Here is a 24,102-nt window from a genome sequence, read left to right as displayed (position 1 = left end):
CGTGCAGAGCACTGAAACTGGTTTACCTTTCCCAGTTCAATTAGAGGGGAAGTTTCAACAGCCTGAGACTCCTGATTGCTGTCAATATTCTGAATCACTAGGAATCCTCACTAAAGGCCAGGTTATTTGGCTGCAGACTGGGTAATTTCCACACCCCTCTTCCCTCCTGTATAAAGAGGAATGACATGAGTGCTCTCAGCTAAAACAAAATGAGGCAATCAAAGTATTTTGGGGAAAGTAACCGCAATGCATAATTGATTCTTTTTGACTGAAGAGAAGGAAGTCTTGAAGTGTCTCAGGCTGAAGGAGAGTATATGAAATGACAATCTCTTTCCTCTAAAGCAGAGGCAAGTACATTTTAATAAATATGAATGCTTAACCTGCCATCGGCCCACAATTATTTTACATGTACAAATTAAAGATGTTCTGCATTATTTAAATATATTCCAGCATTTGTTGATGTTGCCCCTTCCACGGGCTTAATTATTTAACATCCCTTTATAAGAATGAATATCTTAATAATAAGGACTGTTGGAATATAAATTTTAAAAATATAAAAAGGTTTCTTTCCAAAAGATCGCAAAGCATGCAGCGATATTTGTTGTGGAAGAGCTCCCCCTTACTTCTTCACTCTCATCTTTGCAAAAAGAACCAAAAAAGCTATCAAGAATGGGGGATTCTTTGCTGCAACGATAACAGGACGTGAAACACAGGCACTCTCAAACACAGTTAGAACAAGAGACTGAAATATTTTGACTGCTCAGTGCTATTGCTATTTCTAGCATCAAGGGAGAGGGGATCTCTTTGTCTTTCATCAAAATCCACATGTTCAAAGCCACATGTTCTGTACTGCACTTAAACAGAGAAAATATACTGTCACTGTGAGAAAAGTGAGCTGGACCATGCAGGTAAAACACTCTACAGGCTTGGATTATTTCTTCTTAGGATACCTACAGGAAGTAGCAAGAAAGGGAATTACTTTGTGCCAAGTTGAGGAGCCACATTAAAACATTTCTACAGCCAAAGTGAAAATATATAAACTCATTAAGGTAATTGGAAGCATACACAAAACTCTGTTATTTTATTATCTCATCTTTGAGATGTTTTGCCATTACAAGAATTTAATTCCCAGTAATCAACTGGATGTAAGCAAGAACAGAAAACAGCCAAAACACTGAAATGAAGTTGGAAATTATTATGAATGTTAAAGAAGGGGACACTGATAGGGGCACAGCTGTGAATTAAAAATGCTACTGAGTCCTCTCATGTGCCATACCAAGGATATGCAACATTAATATGATTTTGCCTGCTAGATTTTAGGCTGAGGTTTTCTCACATGTGGATCCTGCTGCAGTTAACTCTAATGAGCCACAATATTACAATGGTGAGTATTCTCAGTAGCTTGAGCAGAAGTGTATCCTACTGTATTTTCTACAAAATATAACCCACATTTCTCATGAATTTGGGTAGAGAGACAGATTCCACATGTGAATTACCAAGAGAAGATCAAATCACCCCTACAGCACGGGGCAGATCCTGAATGCATGTTATAGCAATGCAGGAGTTAATTAGTGGCAGCGCCCAGGGCCCCAAAGGAAAGCACTGCACAGCTTGTGAGTGACTCAGCAAAGACTGAAACACAAGTAGAGGGAAAGTATTACCAGGATCACTTCAAAGTCCTGAGTGAAGAGTACAAAAGGGCTCAATGCTCATATGAGTAGAGGAAGATGAAGAGGAGTTCTGAAGGTGTGAATTTCTCAGGTTCATCCCTCTAAGCAATCTTGAAAGGTTTGCTTCTCCACCCACCCTTCCCCAGCCTGAGAGCAGGGTTCAGTTCACACACAGCCTTGTGAACTGGACCCTGCAGGGCTTGAACAGCTCTAGACAAAACTGTAGCAATAGAAATGAAATGAGTGTTTTGTGATAGCTGACAAACTAGGTTACCTCTCTCCAATTGTGAAGTGCATCCACCCTACAAGGTATGCTTCCACCACTTCCCATACAGATCCAAGAGGGCATCCATAACACCCCAGGGCTGAGTGACCCATGCCTGGACTTTCATATCCTATTTGTAATCTAGCTGGGACACTCAGGACATGGAAGAGACAAGTGGAAGGCTTTTCTTATGTCTATCACATTAAAAAAGCTCTTCGATGATAACTGTACCAGCCAAGCAATTTAGCCAACATGTAAAGGCCACTTCTCACAGAACACCACAGTTCCTATCTTAAAGATCTGACATGGTTAAAGTTAAAACAAGTTAGAAGACAACGAACTAGAGATGCTCAGAACATTTTTATCAAAGATCTTTGACAGCTAATATGACCTGTTTTGGGAGCTGAGTTTCAGTGGAGTTTCATCACAAAGACTGAGTGAGAGAGAGTTGCTAAGTGGTCCTGAGCCCCATGTTCAACTCCTCTTGTCAGACTACAAATCACATCAGAGAAAAATGCTGAAATATTATTGGTACTTACCCAGAAGTCATCAGATATAAAATACTGTGTGTTTGCCTAACAAACTGAGAAGAAATTTTAATTTCTCAGAAATCTCTGCATGTGGGTTTCATTCCAGTAGAAAAAACCCACAAGACCTTAATAATTTTGCAAAGTGAACGTTAGCTCTTTTCAATTCTTAGGATGCAAATCCTTACGAAAAACCTACAGAAGTGACCATGAAGTTTCTGGTGGGTTTAACAGACCACAGTTTCATATGTAGACCACGGAGGGTTTTTTCAGAACACTAGTGCTAATGCATGAAAAAATTAAAGAAGATTATTTTTTTCTGGGCAATTTCAAGCTTTTATATCATTATGAAGTTCAGGTTTCTGCAGCAAGAAGCCAAGGCAGGAACATTAATGAATTAGTAACAGATAGGAAACATAAAATATACATCTACAATTCCTTGAATTACAGAGACCAATCAAAGCTCAGACAATTTGGAAACATGAGCCAACACCAATTTCTTTTTTGCTCTTTGTTTTCACTCAGCAAAGCACAGTTTGTACCCTGTAGGGTGAAACTTTTATTATACTCCCTAGGGAAGAAGCACCAGCTTGCTGAAGTCACTTGTTCGCTTCTGGCTAAATCACCACTCCCTTCTTCAAGGTGAGGAGAGAGGGCAATATCACCATAAAGCACTATCGAGATCTCAACAACTTCAAGAGGCTCCAAACCAGCCTCTCAGGGCTGGTGGTAAACTGCATCGCCTGAGGGAGGGTAGCAATAAAATCTAGAGACTTCTTCAGGGCTGACAACTGCATCACTGCAGTCACATGCAATTACAGGGCTGGAGCAGCCAGCAGGAAAGGGGGTTGACAGTGACCAAGAGAGTGGAAAGGCCTGGGAGAAAGCAGACCAAACATTAGTAATGCAAAGTCAGTGCCTACATTGCTAAATCCACGCGTTACACAAAGGACCTCCTTTGGCAGCCACTGCCCACGATGACTAACGTTTGCTCATGCTGACTCCAACGAAAATTAAGTGCCTGAGAAACTGCTACCTAGGGTGAGGAAGGGTATGTCTGCATGGCACCTGGCGGGCTGACAGAGCTCACCCTGCCCGCCCTCCAGCCTGGCCAGGCACAAGGCAGCACCAGAGCAGAGGACCTGTAGCTGTGGTTAGTACAACCCAAAGCTGAGGCTGCTTCTCTGCAGGGCTGGGGCTCCACATCCTCGCTCAGGCAGCTGTACAGCTTCCGCTGGAGCTTGGCTGGGCTCCAGTTGGCTCGAAGCATGGGCAGAGCAAGCTCGTGTCTGCTTGCAAAACACTGCTTACACACCTACCTTCACACAGAGCTGACTCTCGCCCAGGAGGCTGAAGAAATGAAGAAGACTCACATAGAGCAGCCATTATGGGTCCTTGGCTTCTTCAAAACCTCGTGACTCACACTCTAGAGCCAGCCCTGGGTTGCTTTCTTAGCAGGCTTCAGGTATTAAATACTTAATCTCAACAAAATAAAATTAATTGCATTTAAATATTTCAGGTCCCCTCTTTTTTTTTATTTTTAATTTATTTCACATGTTCTCAATTACAATAGAAGTTAAAACTCATTATTTGATCCAAAATGCTCCAGTATCTCCATGCCAAAGCAAGAATTGTAGATGTACATCTGTCATGCATTTCAATTCTGACTACCTTGGGCCAAAATAGTCTTACCTTCTGCAAGATAATTTGATGACTGCTGACCTGGATTATGGGCTTAATCCAAACCCTAAGCAAACCACTTTCAACAGTAAATTCATTTTATGCCTTTTGTTCATGCAGCAACGTGACCAGACCAGATTTTTAGAGGCTGGGAACTTATTAACCAAGTTTGTGCCCAAGCTCTTTGTTTTTTTCCTGCCTGTAACATGGTCATATGCACCTGTGAGGGCTGATTAGGAGAAACCACAGAGAGCTAGGCTACATAATCTCAGGCAAGTTGCAGCATTTTAAGGGATTATTGCTCCACTTCTAAGCCACCAAAATCCTATACTTCAGAGAGCAGAGCAATCAAGAAGCACTACACATTCTGACCCATATACAGACTAAATCTTTAGAAATCTACATGTCAACGTGATGACCAGTATAAGTAACAAAGCTGGACACTTTACCCTGGTGCTTTCCAATCAAACCAGATTGCTACACCCCTTTCCAAAAATAATGACTAATGAAATGACTAAGAGGGATGGGTAACTGAAAAGAAGAGGCTGCAGGAATGACACAATACTGTGAAGTATTACTTCTGTCAGAGAATCTGGCACTGTTTGAGTATTTTTTATCCTTTCTCTTTGGGAACACAATGTTAACCCAGCCTGGTCATTTTATTGCACTGGGGAGGGGAATTCCACCTTGCAGCAGGAACCTCAGGACCACAAAGGAAAAAGTAAAGTAATCCAATGGAGAAAATGTTAAAGCAAGCCTAGGAATTAGAACTTAAAGTAGGACTCAGAAAGGTGGTAAATGACAACTGCATCAGAATCTTCTCTTGCTACTTGTGATACAAAAGATGTGAGAGAAGTGAGACAAGAGCATGGCAATTTCAAAAATGAATGGATTGTGCCAGACTTTCCCTTACTGCCAAAATGCCCTGTTGTCTCCTGAAATACAACTTAATAGCAGTCAGGGAGCAAGCAGCCTGACCTAATGCTTACTGAATCAATAGCAACTGATTCTCTGGGTAACTTCCACGGACTTCATCTATGACCTGCCCTGAAAGAGTTCATTTATTCCCTCACTATTTGATCATATTTCTTCTTAGAGTGGATCTCCATGGGTTCTCTGAACATACAAATCTATCCACAATAATCCTGTTTAGGTTCTTGCGCTGCTTGCTTTATCCACAAAACTGTCTGCCTGAGATTAACCTCACACATCCTCATTGCAGCCACAGTTCACAGAGAGATGGTGTGGTGGGGGCAGCAGCGAGAAAACCATTTCCACTGTCTTCCTAGTTCATCCCTTGACCTACATAACTACCCCTGCTATAATGACTTGGATTTCATTGTTTATTGTTTGCTCGCTCTTCAAATTAGAAGAGCTCTGGGCTCCTTGGAATGAGAAGTCCCAGCTAAGTACTTGTTGTAGTTGTTATCATTACGATCATTTATGAATAGAAGTGTCAAGGTAGATTCAGAACAAGTTCTTCTGAGGGCCATATTTCTTCCAGGCATCCATCCATGCTGTTATATAGTATTAAGGTGTGAACACCATGTACCCAGTCAGTGCTGTGTTTAAGTGGCCTGCCAATTCCAGCTAATCACCAAGTTATTTACTTCCAGTTTATTAGGCCGAAACTGCCACTAGCTGTTGGCAGCCTCTAATATACACATCTCACTTTCCTGGGGTCTCTTCAAGCACTGCTGTAATAAAAAAGCCATTTCTTCCAGTTTCAGATGCAGGAATTAACACACAGAGCACCTCACAAGGCCAAGGCAAATTCTGATCTCAGTTACAAATGTGCAACCCCATTGATTTCCAGTGGCTTAATTTGCAATGGTCTTGAGCTGCTGTACCTGAGAGCACAATTTCATCCACTGTTTTCACAGAGAGGAGTAACAGCAGTACCTCTTATGTATTTGTGAGTATTTTAAACACAGTAACAGTTGGATAAACATCAATCACTATCAATGGCCCTCAGAGTCATTTACATCACATCCAATAAAACCTTGGACAAGCAATTCATCAAAAACTAGTCTAAATTATTTGCATTCATTTTATATACTTCAGTAGCTTTTTATTATTTTAGTATTTGAGCACCTCAGAAACTTCCACATCTTTGTCCCCATAATATTCCCATCCAAGAGTGAAAAGTTGGAATTCCTTACTGAAGTGGGAGACTTCCCATGGAGAAATTAAAGAACTTTTCCAAGATCACAGGAAAAATTCAACAAATTCCTGGATTTAGATTTCCCCGGCCATAGAGAATAGGACAAGAAATGCAAGAATCTTCTTCTCCTATCAGTGCTTTTCACTGGATAACAATAAAAGCATACAGTAAATTCTCAAATTCTCTCACAATATTTTTCAACTTGCATTTTCCTATTTTAACCAGATAAAGGGTCCTTACACTGGGATCACTGGGGACCCCTAGACAAGAATGTTTTATTTTCTCCCACCTGTACAGAGAGCCTGCTGTTGGTATCCCAGAGCTGCTTTTTCCAAGGAACACTCCCTGTGCGGTGTTTTCCTTTGATTTTAGATGCATGATTAAACCTTACAGCCATGCCTGCAGTTGTGTAAGGCCAACAGAGTATTTGTCCATGCAGAGCAAACAAGAGATTCCTGATGCTAAGCCTGAGGTGTGCACTGAGCTGTGAGCACCACGTGAAGTTCCCAACCCCATTACACCTTCCCGCTGCCAACATGAGGGAGTTCCACAATTTGCCCAGGGCCAGGCACACCTTCATTCAGAGGAAAACCTGCTAAGAAGCAGCCAGAGAAAACCAATACTTACTCATAGCACCCGTGTACTTGCTCAAGTGACCACTTCCAGGAACAGTAAAATACTGCAGACAAGCCCTGTCCTGCAAAAATTACACATTCACAGCTCATTCTGCAGGCTGAGTTCATTGCAGTGAGGAAAGCCACCATGTTATAAAAGATATTTTTAAGAAAAGGGAGATATCTTCATAAAACATATCTTTCCTTAAAGATATTTTCTCATACTCCACATAAAGATGTAGGAGCAACCAGACAGGAGACCAAAGAAATTGCCACATATATTGCTGACTGCATGGTCAGCTGTGCTTTCTCTCTTAACTTCAGTCCTGGCTCTTCTCCAAAGAAATGAAGTTTGCTATGAACTACTGAGTGACCAATAATGATATAAGCTACATGAGTAACTCACCAGTTTAACTTAGGATAGTCATATTTGCACCAATTCCATTTCCTGCCTGTAAGAAATAAAAGCTAAGAAGAGAGTGCAGAAAGTAAGAAAAGTAAAGACAAAGAGCAGATTTTGTTTTTTAGTAACTTGAAATTATGTCCTAATAGGGAGAGAGTTACCATTTACTTAATTTTGATCCACTTTCTAATTTCCAGTCATTTTGTGAGCTATATCTGCTAGGAATTGTAGACATCATAGCACAGTCAGACAGATATAGGTTAGGGAAAATCATCAAGAACAATCTGAATGCTCAGGTTTTATGTTAGTAAAGTATAGTTACTTTAACTGAAAGAGTCTCACTGCTCAGATCAGTACTGTCTTTAAAAAAAAAAAACCACCACAACAACAATACAAATAGTTATATTTGGAATTATTGTTTTTATAGTTAGACCCTGAATGAAAAAAACAGCTTGAAAAAACAGTCTCTTCTCTGTTCTCACCTGGCTGCTATATGGAGAGCCCCACTGAGGTTCCAGGGGAACAGGAGCTGAAACTGAAAGTACTCTTCATTGCTGTAATTTTGACATGACTACCGCACAAAAGCTGACATAGACAGAGTTCTGGGATGCCAGTACCTGTCCTTCTCCATGACTCCTAATCCTTTCTCTGTGCCTTTAATCTTCCATCTCCCCTCCTCTCTCTCTTTCCCTCTCCTGCCATATGCACATCCCAGGTCAGTCTGATTTATTGACATCAAGGAAGAGTTATGTTGGTCTTTACATCTTTGTCTGTCCATCTGTGAAATAGTTTTCTTGTCACAGACATTACCTGAATGGCAATTTAACAAACAGTAAAAATGCAAAAGCTATTTCACACACACACACACACACACACACACACACACACACCAATGTGACTCAGTCTGTTATGTTTTCTGTCTAACTCACAGTAATACTGGTGAGCATTTTAAAACTACTGGAAATATTTTAAAAGAGGCTTTACAAAGAAAGGGCTCTCTGTTTTTTGGAAACACTGACAATCCTACTGCCATTATCAGAATTTCCTGCCCTTGGGCCAAAATGTCTCCTCCTCTGTGCACTGGCCACTACCCTGCTGTTACACAGCGGCTGGGCAGGGGAGCTCCAGCAGCCCAGGGAGCACAAGAGAGCACTGCTTGTGAAAGGGCTGTAAAGCATCTTTGCTAAACTGAAGAGCCCATGCAAAAAGATCCTGTCTGTACCTGCTTTTATCTAAAAAGCTGTTGCACTTACTGTGTGCAGTGCATGTCAGAGTTGCCTGGATGATGCAGAAACTGATCTTGTGCCCACGTCATTTGGTATTTTGCTCCTTTTACTGTCTGCTCTCCACAGATCTGCATGAGCTCAAGCTAGCAATCTCTGAAAAGCATTTGGCCTGGCTCTCCAGAAATGCCTGAGCACCTAGCCAGACCACCAGCAGCAAAGACACCAGTATCAGCTTTGGTTTGGTTGTGTGGGGTGGTTTTCCAGGGATTGGGTTAACTTCAGAATCAGCACTGTGCACACAATGCACTAGAAACTGAACTTACCAGCCCTTGGACAATATACCAACAGTACTCCCTGAGTGAAAACTCACAGACAAAGTCCTTCTTGTCATAAATTCACGGTGCCTTCCCCAAACCAGAGTTTGTTAAGTACTTCTGACAATTTGAGGATAACACGCTCTTGTGTATAGCTATTTCACAAGCAGAGCAAAACCTACCTGGGATATTTTATTTGCTAACTGTTCACTCTGCTCGTGATAGGTGTGTGACTCTGAACTCTGTTTGGCATCTAACATCTCTCTTCTGATAGATAGCAGTCTCTCAGCAGCTTGCTCTCTGAGCCAGTGCAGGCAAGGAATGGGCAGCACACGTTCATCAAACTAACATCTGCTTTCAGTTCTCATTCACAGATATGGAATCCTTTCAACTGGACATTAATCTTTCTCTACAGCAGCAATTAGATACTTGAGACAGATCAGAACAAATCAAATTAGCCTTATTTATTAAACAAAAAAAAAACCTAAGGAGTAAATAAAAAAGGATGGCAGACCATCCTGTGTGCATCAACAAAAAAAAGAAAATTAAGATACTGACACACAGGAGTCTAAAAGCTTTCAGGTGCTATTTTCAAAGCCTCAACTGTAACCAAATAGCAGAGGGCTCTACTGCAGAATGCCTCATGGATTATTTTAGCAATAAGGTATAATTGAAAGGATTATCATGAATGTAATGTTTCCCTTCCAAAAATTCCAGGAATGCAAAAATTAGTCTCATGTGCACTGCATGACTCATGTTTTTAATGCTGGAGCTTCATTTTCACTCATGAGGAATTCAAGCTCAGGGAAATTTTACCACAGAAATTCTCATTTGATTGACAAAGGAAAACCTGTCTTTTGCTACAGTTAAACAAAGCCTAAGAATTGTATCTTTAGAGAGACTGGCTTGGTTCAGCTTCAGGCAATGGACATCCTGCACGCCAAGAAGAGACACTGCCATCCCTGAGGGATAAAATGGATTGTCCTGAAGAGCTCAAATTCTGCAGATTTGTCTCAAACCAAGCAGAGCAGCTTCCTCTTGCTGGATTTCCCCAGCTTAACATGGCAGATAGCTTTAAGTGAGCAGGGTGGGAGACCCTGACGCATTTGCATGGAAATTAGAAGCAAAACATTTGTAAGCCACAAGATGAATGGACTGATCATGGGGAAGGTGCACAGCTATCCACTAAGCACCTGATACTCTCCCTCTTTCCTTAATCTGCTTTTTTCCAAAAGTCACTTTAATTTTTTATTAAGGAAACATTTCAACATATTCATTAGAGAAAACTAGCACTGCCTGAGTGAAGCAGAGTTCCCACCATCTAGAGTACATGTATCAGCAGCATTCCAGGGTTGTCTTCTACAATGGGAGCTAAATGTTAAGCAGATGAGAAGTTTCATGAAAGAATATGTTGGAGAACAGGAAACAGGGTTTTGCCATCCAAAACCAAAATGATCCTCATCTGCTGGTGCCATAGATCATAAAGCTGATCATCTGCTCTCATCCAGAAAGCCCCATCCCACGCTGGGCTGCCTTTGCTGCTGGAGAGCACGAGGGTGGGACAAGCAGGTCTGGAGGAAATGTGATTCTGCTGCATGTCTTAAAAAGCTGTGCTGCTTTATCGCCTTTGTTCTCAGCATCTGTTCAGGGTGTCCATGGGTGGGATGCATGGGAAGGAGGAAGACACATTTTCCAGTGAACCCATCCAACCTCTCCTTCAATATCCAGAGCCACTCATGCTGATCCTTCCATCTTCCTTCCTCAACTCTACATACACCTGACTAATAACAGCAGAGATACCATCTGGGGTTAGCTCATTACATGTTTATTACTCCTTTGTTTATTTCTTCATAAATATAAACTGTTGCTACCTGTGCAAGCCTGTGCATCTAGCCCAGTTCTGGTGAGCCTTAAAAGCCCCAAATTGAAAATAGCCTAAAGATGTGAGAAATCTCAGCCAGCATCACCACCAGTTAGCCAAGGTATGGAGAGAGAACCATTGCAACATGCAACATGTAGGGTTGGGTTTATATTTAAGATTTCCTGGCTCGAAGGTACTGTGCTAGCTGGTTAGATGTGGTTATGAATGGAAGCACCTGCTGACATTAATCACAATAATTTGGCAATGTGGCTACCAATGCAAAATTACGAAAGAGAGAGTAATCTTGAAAACCTAAGTCCAGTTTATGGTTGGCCAGAGCAATTATCAGCCAGAGAAAATAACCTTTCCTCTGTGTTCTGTGATCTCATGCAAATGGAGATCTGAGGAAGAGAGGGAGGAAGGGACCATGCTTTTTTATTTGATTGGATTTTTCATTTGGTTCAATGTAACTTTAAGAAATATTAATCTGCTCCTTCATTTAATTTCATCTGTACCACTGGCCAAGAGAAATGTACTAATTTATAAGTTGAAGCAAGCCTTGAGATAATGTCACCCACCATTCATCCAAATTTGTCACTAGCATCCCATTAAAGCCATAATTATTTTTTAATTAAAACTAAGGAAGCTGGCATGTGTGTGCCTACTTTATACATCTGTTATGGGTTAAAATAGCTTTTAAAAAATGTTTCTTTAGACCGCAGTCTTTTGTGGCCATGGCCTATGCCAAAGAAAACGCAAACTTGCTTATTTTCTCCATGGGGCGCAACACTGCCTATGTGTGCCTGAACAGATTCGACTGGCCGTGAAAAGAATTCTAAATAAAACACAAACATGGAATTTGGCAACGCCACAGAAGCGAGCTTAAGACTAATTCCAGCATGCGGACGGCTCTCACACAGCAAGTCTGGCTCCACTATAAATGAAACCAGGCTCTGTAAAATCGCCAGTAAAGTTTGAGTTAAGATTTAAAGAGACAGCACTCTTATTCCAAGGTCTAAGGGGGGAAAACACACACGTGCACGCACACACACATACCCCAGCTTATTAAGGGAATTCATGCTGGCTCAGTAAGTCTGTACATTGCAAACTGAGTTTATTTTCAGCAGTCATTTCCATTTTAAAAAATATGAAGTTTAAAAAAAAGAATCACTAAAAAGAACAATTTCACTTTGGACTTGTTTTTTAGAAAAAAAGTGCTGTAATTATGACTTCAGGGACTACTGGCAGTGACAGCAACGAATGAAGGACCTACCTGATGGAAAAATTGAAATGTTATATATAAAATAAGAAAGAAATATGAATGTCTAGGGCAGAGCAGGAGAAGGGAAAGGTGCAGATGGGCAGAAGCTCCATGGACAGAGTGGCCTGGGACAGAGCATCCTGTTCCCATCAGAGAGCCAGCAAGCAGGATGGTGACTCACTGAGGCTTGCTGGGAGGGAGCTATATGCACTACAGCTCCATGCTGCTGTGGAGATGGAGAAAGCTAACCCTGGGGCAATGAAATCCCCTGGGAAATACCTCCCCAGCAGTGCCAGCCTGTCCCAGAGAGCAAAGACATGTGTGAAGGAACAGTGAGGAGAAAGTGAAAAACAGCTTTCACTCATCTTTACCTATTAAGGAGAATACAAATTTAAGAAATCTCAGTCTATAATCACAAGACACAGCCTGACAAACTTAGACAGAAAGGGTAAGGAGAAAATTATTTAGGCACCGATGGTACTGTCTCCCACACTCTTTTTCCCCTTACAGCTCTGGATGATACCAGGTCACTGAATTAAAATTATATCTCAAGTGCTACCTCAAACCCTGACCACTGTGTTTTTTCTCAAAAAGGAAGAGCAGAAGGGGAGATTTGTTGGCTAGAGAGCTCTAAATATGGGAAGAGCTCAGACATTTATGAGTGTGCTCAACTGCACTAATGAATAGTGACAGTGGTGATTGAGGCAGGAGCAGGATGGATGCAGCTTTCACAGCACTCTTCATGGAAAATGGGCAGGGAAAGTGTGAAGGAAATTGGGAAGGAGTTTACAGCAATCTCAGAGGATCATTTTACAACTATTCTATGTATCTATTGATAATGACAGTGAAGTGTTTGGTTTCAATAGACTCTGGAGCTTTTAAGATTCTACCTCAAATTTACAGTAGAGGAATTAGTTCCATTTGAAAGGAAAAAAAAACAGAGAAAGATTGATGTTTTTTGAATTAGATTTTACAGGAAGGTAAAGTTACTCACTAGTCTTGTACTCACTGCATGTCCACAATGCTCCTGTTCCCTGTTTAATCAACAGTTCACACATTTTTATAAAGGATTTGGATTAATCAATCCATAAACACTCAGATCCAATTTTTGGACATACTTTACATTATAAGCCTGTCTGTGCCATAACAAGTTAACTTATTCTCTCCCTATTCAAGCAGAAGAGATGAAAAAATAAACCAAAACTCTGTTAGAAGATGGAAACTGAAAAAAATAATTCCCCTGTGAACAGAAGGTAGAAGGCACTGCTGCTATACCGAGGTCTTAGGAGATTCCATGAAGTTTTGGGTTTTGCTCTCATCACCATGGACAGTTGTAAATTATATGCATTTCCCAACAACACTCTGACTCTTGCTTAAATCTCTGTACATCCTGGAATTCCACAGGCCATGTTCACCACTGGCAGAGCAGTATAACAGCGCTGAAGTCAGAAAACACCTCACAGGAAGATGCTCAGCCAAGCATCCCTGGGCAGCCCCTAACCCATCTCCCAGTGGACTGTTGGCATGGCACAGCACACCCTGGCAGCTCCACGTTTGTCACGCAGCCATGGAAGAGATGTAAGGATCAGGTTTAGATCCCTGCCTCACGTGAAATAATCTAGGTCAATACAGGACATGTGAGGAGCCAGCCTGACACACAGGAAGGATGGGATGCTCTTCTCACTTTGCCAAGGGGATGTACTGAAAATAATACATTTACAGTTGGCTTCAAATAGCCAGGTGAGGTTTAAACAAGAATTAAAGCTGCAGGTATGTTGTGCAAACCAGCTCTTCTCTAACCAGAGGCCCTTTATGTTCATAGCAAAGACATTTAGAAGGCACAATTTCATAGCACAATTCCAGTGACTGTCTCCCCATCTCCTTGCTTAGTGCCTGCATTAACCTCATTCCTGAAGTCCCAGGACCTCTGACTCATACAGCTGAATTCATAAAAAATGCAAGCCTTCCTATGTGGGATTTTTGCCTGCTTCCTTCCAAGTGGAATTTTTAGTGTCTCATTGAACCTGGCTTGCCCAGGCTGTGCTATGGCAAGTTACATTAACAGGGGCCCAGAGAAATGGCTTGATCAAAGACAAAAAAAAGAAGAAAATAAAGATACCAAAGGCATGTACCATACACTAGCCTACCAGATTTCTGTATGTACTGCAAAAATTCTTGGAAAAAGCCTGTCCAAAAGAAGGCAAACAGCATAAAAAGGTATGTTGCTAACAGTTGCTCAGCTCTTTACTGCTCAGCAGAAAGGAGGACCAACATGCAGAACACAGGAACACAGTGGGGCACACACAAGATGCATCAGCATGGCTTCTTTGACTCAAATCCCATTCTGAGCATAAAGCATCCCATCTGAGCATAGAACACTTCCTTTCATCTATTTTTATGAAGCATTCAGAAAACAAAAAAGCAGAGGTCCTCTGAATTAGCTCTGGAGGGACACATGCTACTTTTTTTGCAGTTCTCTGGCTTAAACCTGAGCCACCCCAGGAATAAATGATCCAATTCCTCTAAAACAAATAAAATAAAATTAGGTGATTTCACTACAAAATGTACAACACCTCGTTGTTCCCTCCACCTTTGCCATTCTGGCTTGTGAACTAAAAAGCAGTTCTCATCACTACTACCTACACCATACACCATAGTTTGCCCTACTTCCTTTGACACTGAGCATTATATTTGTGCACGAGAGGTTTATCTCTGTTCTCACAAGCTGAACAGGCCAATTCACTTCCTGGCTCAGGCACACAAACACATCCGCACAAATCTGACAGAAAGCGAGAAGAAAAGTGATGACAAAAAGCTACTGCTGAAGGGGCAGGAGGAAACTCCATCCTGAATATGCCAGGTGAGGCTGTGCAAGTGAACTGTTTAGCATATGTTATGTACAAATGAACGGCAATTTGCTGAGAGAAAGAAAGAATAATTGCAAACATTTATGCCTTGTGCACGTGTATTTAAAAAAAAAATCAGCTTTAGGAAGCTGGTGCATTGCCCAACCAAAAAGCAAGGCACCTGACAAGTACTACCCCTAATTTTGTTGCTTTTTAGGTGATTGCTTCCTTCCTTCTCTTCCTGCAGTTGATTTCTTCTCTTTTTAGGAAGTGTTCACCAAGTGGCATTTAACTCTCTGAAAATGGGTGGGAGAACAGCGGCAGCAGGGAAGAGGCTGGTCCCATCCTGCAAACCATCCCTGGCAGTTCCTCTGCTGCAGAAGCATGAAAGCCATTCCCATCCCTTTGCTGAGCACGGACACACACCGTGCTACAGCTTCAAAAAGAGATCTGCTCCTCCTTCAGTCAACCAAGGTGTTTCTGGACAGAATGGCTGCTGAGAGCCATGGTGGTGCCCAAACCTTTCCTACACTGCCTAATTAAAGCAGTCATCACTTATGCTGGTGTCTGGTGGAAAGTCCTGCCGTGCAAAAAGAAGACCCTAATTTGTTTGGGTCTTCTGTCAGAGCAGCATAAACCATGTCATCAGTGGTGCCTCTGTAACCAAGCTACTCTCTGCCTTCCAAACTACCAGTACTCCCAAATGTTTAATGGAGCAAGGGGGGGAAAAATGGGGTTATTACTAATGGGAACAAGAAGACACAACAAGGCATGAGAAAGAAGCCCTGCAATGAAAAGGAAAAAAAACTCTTCAATGAGATAGAACAGAAATGTCCTTCCCTTGCTTTTCCATAAGCTCCCTTTTTACCTCATCTCCGACCTGATACCACCAAAGCCTGTTTGTGCATTAACAAATACAGATCTGTTGCTATGTGCTCCCTTGGTCCTTATCTATATTCTGAAGTCACCTCTCCTAATTCAGCTATCACTCAGCAAACTCCAAAAGGACAAAAATTCATTCGTTCCAATAAACAAATTATAAAATCACCTTCATCCATCTTGTTCCTATATTTTTAAATTTGATTGTGGCCAGAGAATTGCTGGCTGGGAATTACCCTTCCCCCACTCTCACATGCACCCTTTAAAAATGCAAAATCTAGCCCTCTATTTCAATATTTCTGATGTCAGTGACCGGTGTCGGCTCTCCCCATACAGTAACTGCTTTAAAGCGCTGCATACAGCACTGCATTAAAAATTAATTACACATGCTATTTTATTGATAGTGCATAATGTAATGAGCACCAGCTGTGCTAAACATCCAAACTCCTTTTTAAGACAGCTATAAAAAAAGAAAGAAACTGCACTTCCAAATGCTTCTCCTGTCAGAGGAGAAAAACAGCAACATCTTGGATGGATTTGAAACAGGATTCTTTGATTTAGCTCTCCATTTGGAGCGTTTGAAGAGTTCAGACTCTCGGGCTCAGTGTAGTGGTATGTGATCGAGTTAACTCTCTCAATGTTGGAACCATTGTCCTTACTGCAGGCAACGTTCCCTTGAACCTTTTCCTACCAAGACTACCAGATTCAGTTCCACCCATTAATATTGCAATTAAGGGCTTTTCTTTTTTTGCTGGGATGTCTGGAAATGGCAAGCATCCGCTTTAAAGAACCTTTAAATATCACTATTGCTCCTGCTGGTTCTTAACTTGACATAATTAGGACTTACAAAGTTATAGTGATCAGCCATCTGTCTAGAACAAAGCCACAGCCATGCTCTCAGTGCCAGCGACCCTGCCCCATGCAGCACCCTCATTTTAGTCACCTCTTTGCAATTTTAAGGTCTCTTTGCTGCCTCTTGGCAAACACACTATTCAGTCAAAAAAACCAGCCTGTGTTAAATCCCCTTATTTTGAGTTTGGATCTGATTTTAATATCTAGTGAGACAGGGAGCTGCCTAGACAGCAGGTCACACATGATTTTAATACTTGGATAGGTGAATGAACACAGAGATTGATAGATAGGTGTAAAGATGGATGCGTGCAGTCAGACTGATGCATTACTCTTTTTAGTGTATACATCTCTCACACATCCCTGCACTCTGTAAGTACTGTCCACAAAGTCATTTCTACTCTAGCATGCATTAAATATTTCACTAAAATAAATAAATACACGACTCATAGGGGCATGTCTCCTGAATGTTAGCCAGTATTTTATGCAAACCTCTTATTTATGCAGCAAAATGAAAAGATACATTTACAAAGGTTCTCAGGGAAACTGTAGATCTTTGTCTGTCTTCTGACACTTATACCAAATTCCTCTTTCTCCTCTCAAAAAAGCATCAGTGCTGAAGAGAAATCAATTTTTTTGCTTTTTTTTTTCCTTTTTTTTGAAACTCCACAAAGCAAAAAATGAAGAGTAGAGTATCAGTCATTTTCCTGGGACATGATGAGTTAGAAGGTTTTTGCTGGATGAGTTTGTATTCTCTGCTCTGATTACTGTTTTGTTTTCCATTGATCCTCCCGTGCTAATAAAACCCAGGCTGGAGTGAACAAAAGCTTGCTTCTTGTTCAAGTAAGAAACGTGCCGAGTGCATACCATATCATTAACATAAAACTTTTTGAAATAATACTTCTTTCTAGACAGACTGTATTAATTGCATCAAGCTTTTTACAGCAGGGTGGTCTAATCTGGCTCTTCTCATTGGCTGACTCCAGTTATAAAACCAACATAAAATGAACACGGTGATATAATAGATGGAGGAAAAAGTATTCTTTTAAAACCTATGATTTAGTTACAGGGACTGCTTTTATCTTTACTGTCACCTTAACCTCTGCCAAGAAAACACCAGACTAGTTAAATGAAGCAGTAAGTAGAATTTCAGTAGCCAAGTAAATTGATATTAACTTTACAAGATGACTGTGATTTTCAGAATGTCCTAATGACTAACACAGCTGATTCCTTGAATTAGCAGGAGCTTGTTCCTCTCTTCCAAGATATGGCCCCATGCCTTCCTCTATTTTAGACCTTAAATTTCACAGCCCTGTCCATTAATCACTGCTGTCCATGCCCACTTGCTGTTTTTATACATGCAGCTAAGTATCATAATTGCTTTCCACCTCCTTCCATCAGCCTACATGTGGGAAGGAAGCAGTTTCACTGCTTAGATGAATATATGTGTACTGGACAGATTTAATTATCTTTACAGGGGTATATAAAACCCTCATTTGTAGGCCCGGGTCCAAAGAATTGGGACCAGGTATATATGTGAATGCAGGCACAGGGGATTAATTATTCTCTGTGCCATTACAATCCCCTTTGTCTTATGCTGATTACGATCCTCTTCCTGGGGCTTTTGCACCACAGTATCTTCAAGGCAGGGACTTTTTTCTTTGGAGAACACACTGTAAAGTGCCATGCACTTCTGTGCTGAGATTTTCAATGCTCATTTCTCGTTAACTTTAATGGGAAATGGGCATCCAAATCTCTTAGGCAGCTTTGACAATTTAAGCCTTAATGTACAATATTAATAAATCAGCATCATAAAAAGAGCCTTATGAAGATGTATTGTGAAAAAATAGCCCCACAAAAAGCATTGCAGTGTATGTGTGCATGCACACAGACATATACTTTTCTTTACATAATTATGTCTCTCAACAATCATTTGCATGTCTCTGTTATGCAAAAAAAAAAAAACTGTGTGTGTTTTACAGTTACTCTGAGCAGTTGCAATTCATTGAAATGAAATAAAAAGCAGGCTCAAAAAAGCACCCTAATCTGGCAAGGGGTAAAGCAAAATGAATGCTTTGCCCATCCATATTTTAGGTCCAAGCTACATAACCCTGTGAATTTCATTACTCTATTCCAACTTCTAATTAAATAGGCACTAAAAACATTTGAACGGGAGAACCCAATTCAACTGACAAAAACTTCTGGGGCAAAATATATAAATAAATAAATAGACCGAGAGAGATTGAACCAGTGGTAGAGATTTTTTTTGAAGTCACACGAAAAAACATGGACTTTTACTTGCAAATTCCTCATCCTGGGGTGCCTTGGACGCAACAAATTGAAGAAAGACAGAGAAGACCACAATCAGCACTGGCTGAGCAGCACAGTGGACATCCAAGCAGACCTCCCAGCACCATTTGCTGTGACTGAAAATATCAGCAGCACATTTTCTAAAGATCACTAACAGGTCTGGATGAGGCATCACAACTTCCTCTGTGCATGACTGAACACTACTCAGCATCCCAGACAATCACTCTTATCTAGGTTGGAGATTTCCAAATGCAGTTTTCACACATGTGTACCCCAAATCCCACCAGCAGCCAGACATTTGGATTCTGCAGCACACACTGCTGTGAGGGACTCTTGAGGGCCCAGGTTGTGAGTGCCCAGTAAAGATTTTGGAGTAGCTACAGCTTCAAGCCATCAGTAGCAGTCTGCTTGAGAACTGCATGGAAAATCTCCAGGTCCTGAATTAAATAAATGCTGAAAAACAGGAAAGGTAAGAAATGATGAAGGATGAGGGGAGGCGGGAACTGCTGATGGCTTTTGTTCAAAGAAGTAACCAATTCCTCAGAAGCAAGAACAGGGCTGACAGAATAAAAGGCTAATCAAGTCAGAGAGACAAGCTGATCTCTAAAGCTGGAGCAAGTGACTGTTGTAAATGTCTATATTTAAAAAAAAAGGCACAATGCAGGGATTGTCACTAGGTTATTAATCAACACAAAGAACTCATTTTTCTATCATTTCCACAAAACATTTTGGGCGACAGAAAGAATGCACAACCCTTGCCTAGGCTCAGATACAGTGAATACTATAAGCTAAGAAAGGGTTAAGTAGACATAATCTCCTTTTTCAAGGGAAGAAAATGTTTCTTTCAAGCAGACCTTGACCAACTACTGTCATAAACATGTAGCATGCACTTTGATAAAGCCTATTCTCTAAGTGTGGCAGACTGCAGCAGTAATTACAGGAAGCCATGATAACAGGTCTCCCTCTCCACAGAGCTGGCACCGCTCTCCCAGCACACAGGCAATTCCAAACACTCACAGCACACAACTCCAAAGTGAGAACTCCAAGTACACAAAGTACAAAAGCCTCACCTTCCCCACATTCTTCAATAAGTTATTCCTTCCTTCCTTTTCCATTTTTAGGTGTACTTGCTTCCATTCCCACTAGCTGCTGCAATCAGAAGCAAGAGGGAACTGGGGTGTCCAATTCAGTGTTTACAACTGTGTGCCTCCTGAAGGCATGCACATGCATACTACACCAGTGAAGGCAGAGAAGACAGCAAAACATGAGACCAGTTCCAGTTTGATTTACTGGTTCCTGGGAGGAGAGGAGGCAGGGAAGCTTTCTGAATTTCTGACCCAACACTCACCATTTGCAAGAGCCTGTCTCGACATTGGTCAGCCTGCCGAGGCTGATGAAGCAGAATTTCACTAAAACTGCATCCTCTGCAACACCGCATGCAGCAGCTTGGACAGAAAATGTAACCAGACCCTGCATTTACTGATGGCACCTCACCCCACAGTACATTGCTAAAAAATCAAAACCTGTGTGCCAGTGCAAGTGGATGGGTGTAGGCTGAGCATCTTCCAGGCAGCAAGGGAGCCTTCTCTGTGTGCCCTGAGCTTCACCCAGGATCTACACAGCACCCTGCAGAGTGCTCTTAACCTCCTCCTGAGAACATTTTATCTTTCAAGACCCAAGGTTTCCAAGATACAAATTTAAATTTCTTGCAAAACTTTATATCTCACTTTATTACATCAATGAGAGATGTACAGGAACATTCTCATGAGATACAGCATACTGTAGCCAAGTGGTACCAGTGCTTGTGGAAGGAAAAAGGTAGCACAACAAAGCTTTGCCAGCTTCAGGGGAGAAATGAGGAGCCATTTCCCAAAGGCTTTACTCCTGACAGTCATTGCTGTCTCTCTGAATCCTTTGGTCCTCACTCTTTACTTATCCAGCATCATTTCAGGAACTCCTTATTGAAACTACATGCACATTATCATGAATGAATGCTGTGGGATTTGGCCCACCACAGTGAGAGTCCATAAACATTTGTGGATTTTGCCACATCTGCATTTTCTTTTAAACCCTCCCCATTTTCACCTCACCAGCCCAGAGTTCATCATAGACCGAGTCTTGCAACTGATCCATGCTCAGAAACACCCACTGATTTCAAAGAGATCACTGGGTCTGAAATGATGGGGTCTGGTGACAATATGTCCGTGTTCTCTTTGGCTAGCTTGGTGTGCCTTCATTTTCACTTTCCCCTCCTTGTGGTGATAAAAGTCAGGCATCCAAAAGGAATAAAGGAAAAGAAAAACTGATGGGGTAAGAGGCCAGGGATGCATGGTGAGCTACCAAGGAGCATTTTCTCAAAGCAAGGGAGAAAACAGCATGGAGCACATACATCCTGCGTGCACATGGATGCAGAGGAGAGCCTTTAATATGAATGACTGAGGAGGACGGGCAAAAAAGAAGGAAATAAAAATGCCTCAGATGTAAAATGCTATCCAATTAAGCTTAAAATAAACAGCCTAAAGAGATGAAATCTCGATACTGGGGTGTCACATTCTGCGAGGAGTCTCAGACATTTGTTCCACAACATGGCACAAACGGCCCAGCAGTGGCCGCAGGTGACAACTGAGGGTGGGCAGGCAGGAAGGGAGGGATGAGAAAATGGAGGGAGTCGCAGGCCCTTTCCCACTCCCCATCCTCTTCCAGGGTGGAGAGGGAAGGAGGAAGGGAAGTGGGAGGGGAGGGCAGGTTAGGGCATTTTCTCTGCCTTCCCCATGCGACCCAGCAAAGGCAGCTCTCCCACAGCAAAGACGACATCACTTGGCAGCACTACTGACCTTCAGATAGCAACAAAAAAAAAGTATTTCTATTACCTGACAACTGACAATGACATCCAAATGTGCCTGACGTCTCAGTCTGAATCTCAGTCTGAGTCCCGCCAACTGAGACTGCACGTGCACCACAGCAGGGCAGGCTAAGGCAGGGCGGGAGGGAGGCCAGTGCGCGGAGAGGTGACGTGATCACGGATGTGTGAGGGTGGGAGGAGGCAGCTATGGGAGCCCCCGGCAGGTTTGCAGGCCTGGACGGCCCTGGAGAAAAAACAATAGAAAAAACTGTCAGTCGGATCTAAGTTTGAAGGGACAGAGGAGGCATCAAACAAGCGAAGTGGGGGCTGGCTGCCTAACGCTCAACACGCTTGCTCTGAACCCCTCTCTGGGGCCAGCTGAGGGCTCACACTGGGTGGGGGAAGAATAAGAAGAGACCTGGAGGACCTGCAAACCCAGGCTGAGGGCCTGTGAGGGCATGGAGCGGGGTGAAGGTGGGGGATGGCCAGCCCTGGCGCGGAGCAGAGCCAGAGGCGGCGGACGTCGCCACCAGCGCCTGCTCAGGGACCAAATCAAAAGGGGGATAATTGTTTTATGGCTGTGTTAATGCACTGAGCCGACACAAAACTGGGCAGCCTTTCTGCCGAGCCACTGCTGAAGTGGGCTCCACTCACCAGCCCGGACAAAGTGCAGTGACTTAGAGCTCAAATGGCTTCAGTGAGGTGCCAGGAGCCGAGCTCCCAGAAGGAAGCCTTGGCGGCCATGTGCTGCCTTCCCGCTTGAGTTGCGGCCAGTTGTGCATTTTGCATGCCCCGATTATGCAGGCTGATTCCCTACTGAGCCTGCGAGGAAGGGAGCAACCTTTTTCCTGGTAGCTAAAAGATGATATTGTAACCTACAACCTTATTATTTATTTTTAACCCCTCTAGGAATCACCTGCCATTTAAAAGCTGTATTTAAGAGTTTTCTCCTGCTCCACTGGAAGTGCTTGCTCTTCCTGGCACTAGTCCAAACTGAACTCTGTAGCTTTGAAAAACTAAGATACAAGTCTTAAATATCAGCATACACCTGCACAAATACAGACACACACACACACAGAATCATGTAGGAGTCACGTTTTGGCTGGCACAAATTAGCAGACTTTAAATGGAAGCTGAGTGAACGGCACCACTTTCCATCCATTGGGAATCCCAACCTCTCCATTTCAAACTATGCCTGCCACTAAGTTATTAACTAAAGGGTAGCTACTAATCAAGGCCAGTTTCTACATGAAGAAATGTGGTGGAGTAGTTGCCATTAAAAAGTTGGCATTTGCCAACAGTTACCACACAGTGGTAGATCAGAAACCACAGTTTCCCCCTGTATTTAGATCAGGAAATATGTGTGCTAATTGTGGGGTACCTTCTGGCAAATGCTTTCTTACTAAATGGTGGCATCTCTGGCTGTGCATGAGTGTGCACCTTGCAGATAGATGCAAACACCATGGCAGCAAACAGAAATATTTATCTGTGTTCCCTCCAACCCTAGAAAAAACATTTCCTAAAGGAACCTACACTGTGGCAGCAAGGAATAATATTTATCCATGCTCCTTCTGAGCCGAAACATGCAAGAATTTCCAAGGGAGTCTCTCTACCTTGAGAGTCCCTATTCAGAAACCAGGCCTGCATGCTGATCTGACAGCTACACATGTGAGGCAAATGGGGATACTTCATCCTTGGCACAGCATCCAGCACTCCAGTCTGCAAGGACTGCATTTGCTTTTGGCGTTTATCTTAAATGGCTAAGAGACCACCAGTGCAAAACATTTGTGTGAAGCTTTTGCCAAAACCACAAGTGAAGAGTATAAATTCCCTGTGTAAATACTTGAGCTTCAAGCATTGAAGATAAAATTTGTGCTGTTTTGTGAGGACTGGTTTTAAATAGAAGCCATCTCTGTGGCTTGTGGGACAAGAAAGGACTTTTTTTTTTTTATTTTGGGAGCTCTGTTTTACTTTTGTAACTCTTTGGTCTCTCTGGAAGTTCTATACAAGCAGGTATGATAACTGCTATCCAGATCCTACCTACGTTGCATTTCTGGCAAGACGGTGTGCTGTGCATGAGGAAACTAATGTTGGACATGGATTCTATGTGTGCAGGCTGTACCACTACTGCCGCTGTAACAGATATGAATAATGTTTGCTTTTTTCATGGAATAAGGAAAGAATAGTACAGGTTCCCTCCAATGACTTAACAATTGTATCTTATATTCCTAATACAATAAAAATTGCATGGCAGTGTTGAGCTGTCTGGGCATTTGTCCTTGCTTAGAAATTCATCCGCTTGAAATGGGGATTTAGAGTAGAACCACAGGGCAGCTACATCTCAAGTTATGCTGAGATGTGTCTGTGGTTTCACCATGACTAAGGGCACAG

The 24,102-nt window shown here is 42.2% G+C and overlaps 1 protein-coding gene across 2 annotated transcripts in view; it reads right to left on the bottom strand.

Moving 5' to 3' along the window:
• Window positions 1-24,102, bottom strand: part of BCL11B (BCL11 transcription factor B) — a 91,334-nt gene that overhangs the window by 26,190 nt on the left and 41,042 nt on the right. Inside the window, exon 3 of one of the 2 annotated variants that reach the window (XM_063159989.1) lies at window positions 21,740-21,955. The exons of the other annotated variant lie outside the window; for it this stretch is intronic. Within the exon in view, the coding sequence (XP_063016059.1) occupies window positions 21,740-21,955 (216 nt within the window). The remainder of the gene's footprint in view (window positions 1-21,739; window positions 21,956-24,102) is intronic. 2 annotated transcript variants of the gene reach the window in all.

This window comes from Melospiza melodia, chromosome 6, assembly GCF_035770615.1.
Source record: "Melospiza melodia melodia isolate bMelMel2 chromosome 6, bMelMel2.pri, whole genome shotgun sequence".
Taxonomy (NCBI): Eukaryota; Metazoa; Chordata; class Aves; order Passeriformes; family Passerellidae; genus Melospiza; species Melospiza melodia.
The sequence above is the reverse complement of the archived record's forward strand: the minus strand, read 5'-3'. Positions and strand labels throughout refer to the sequence as shown.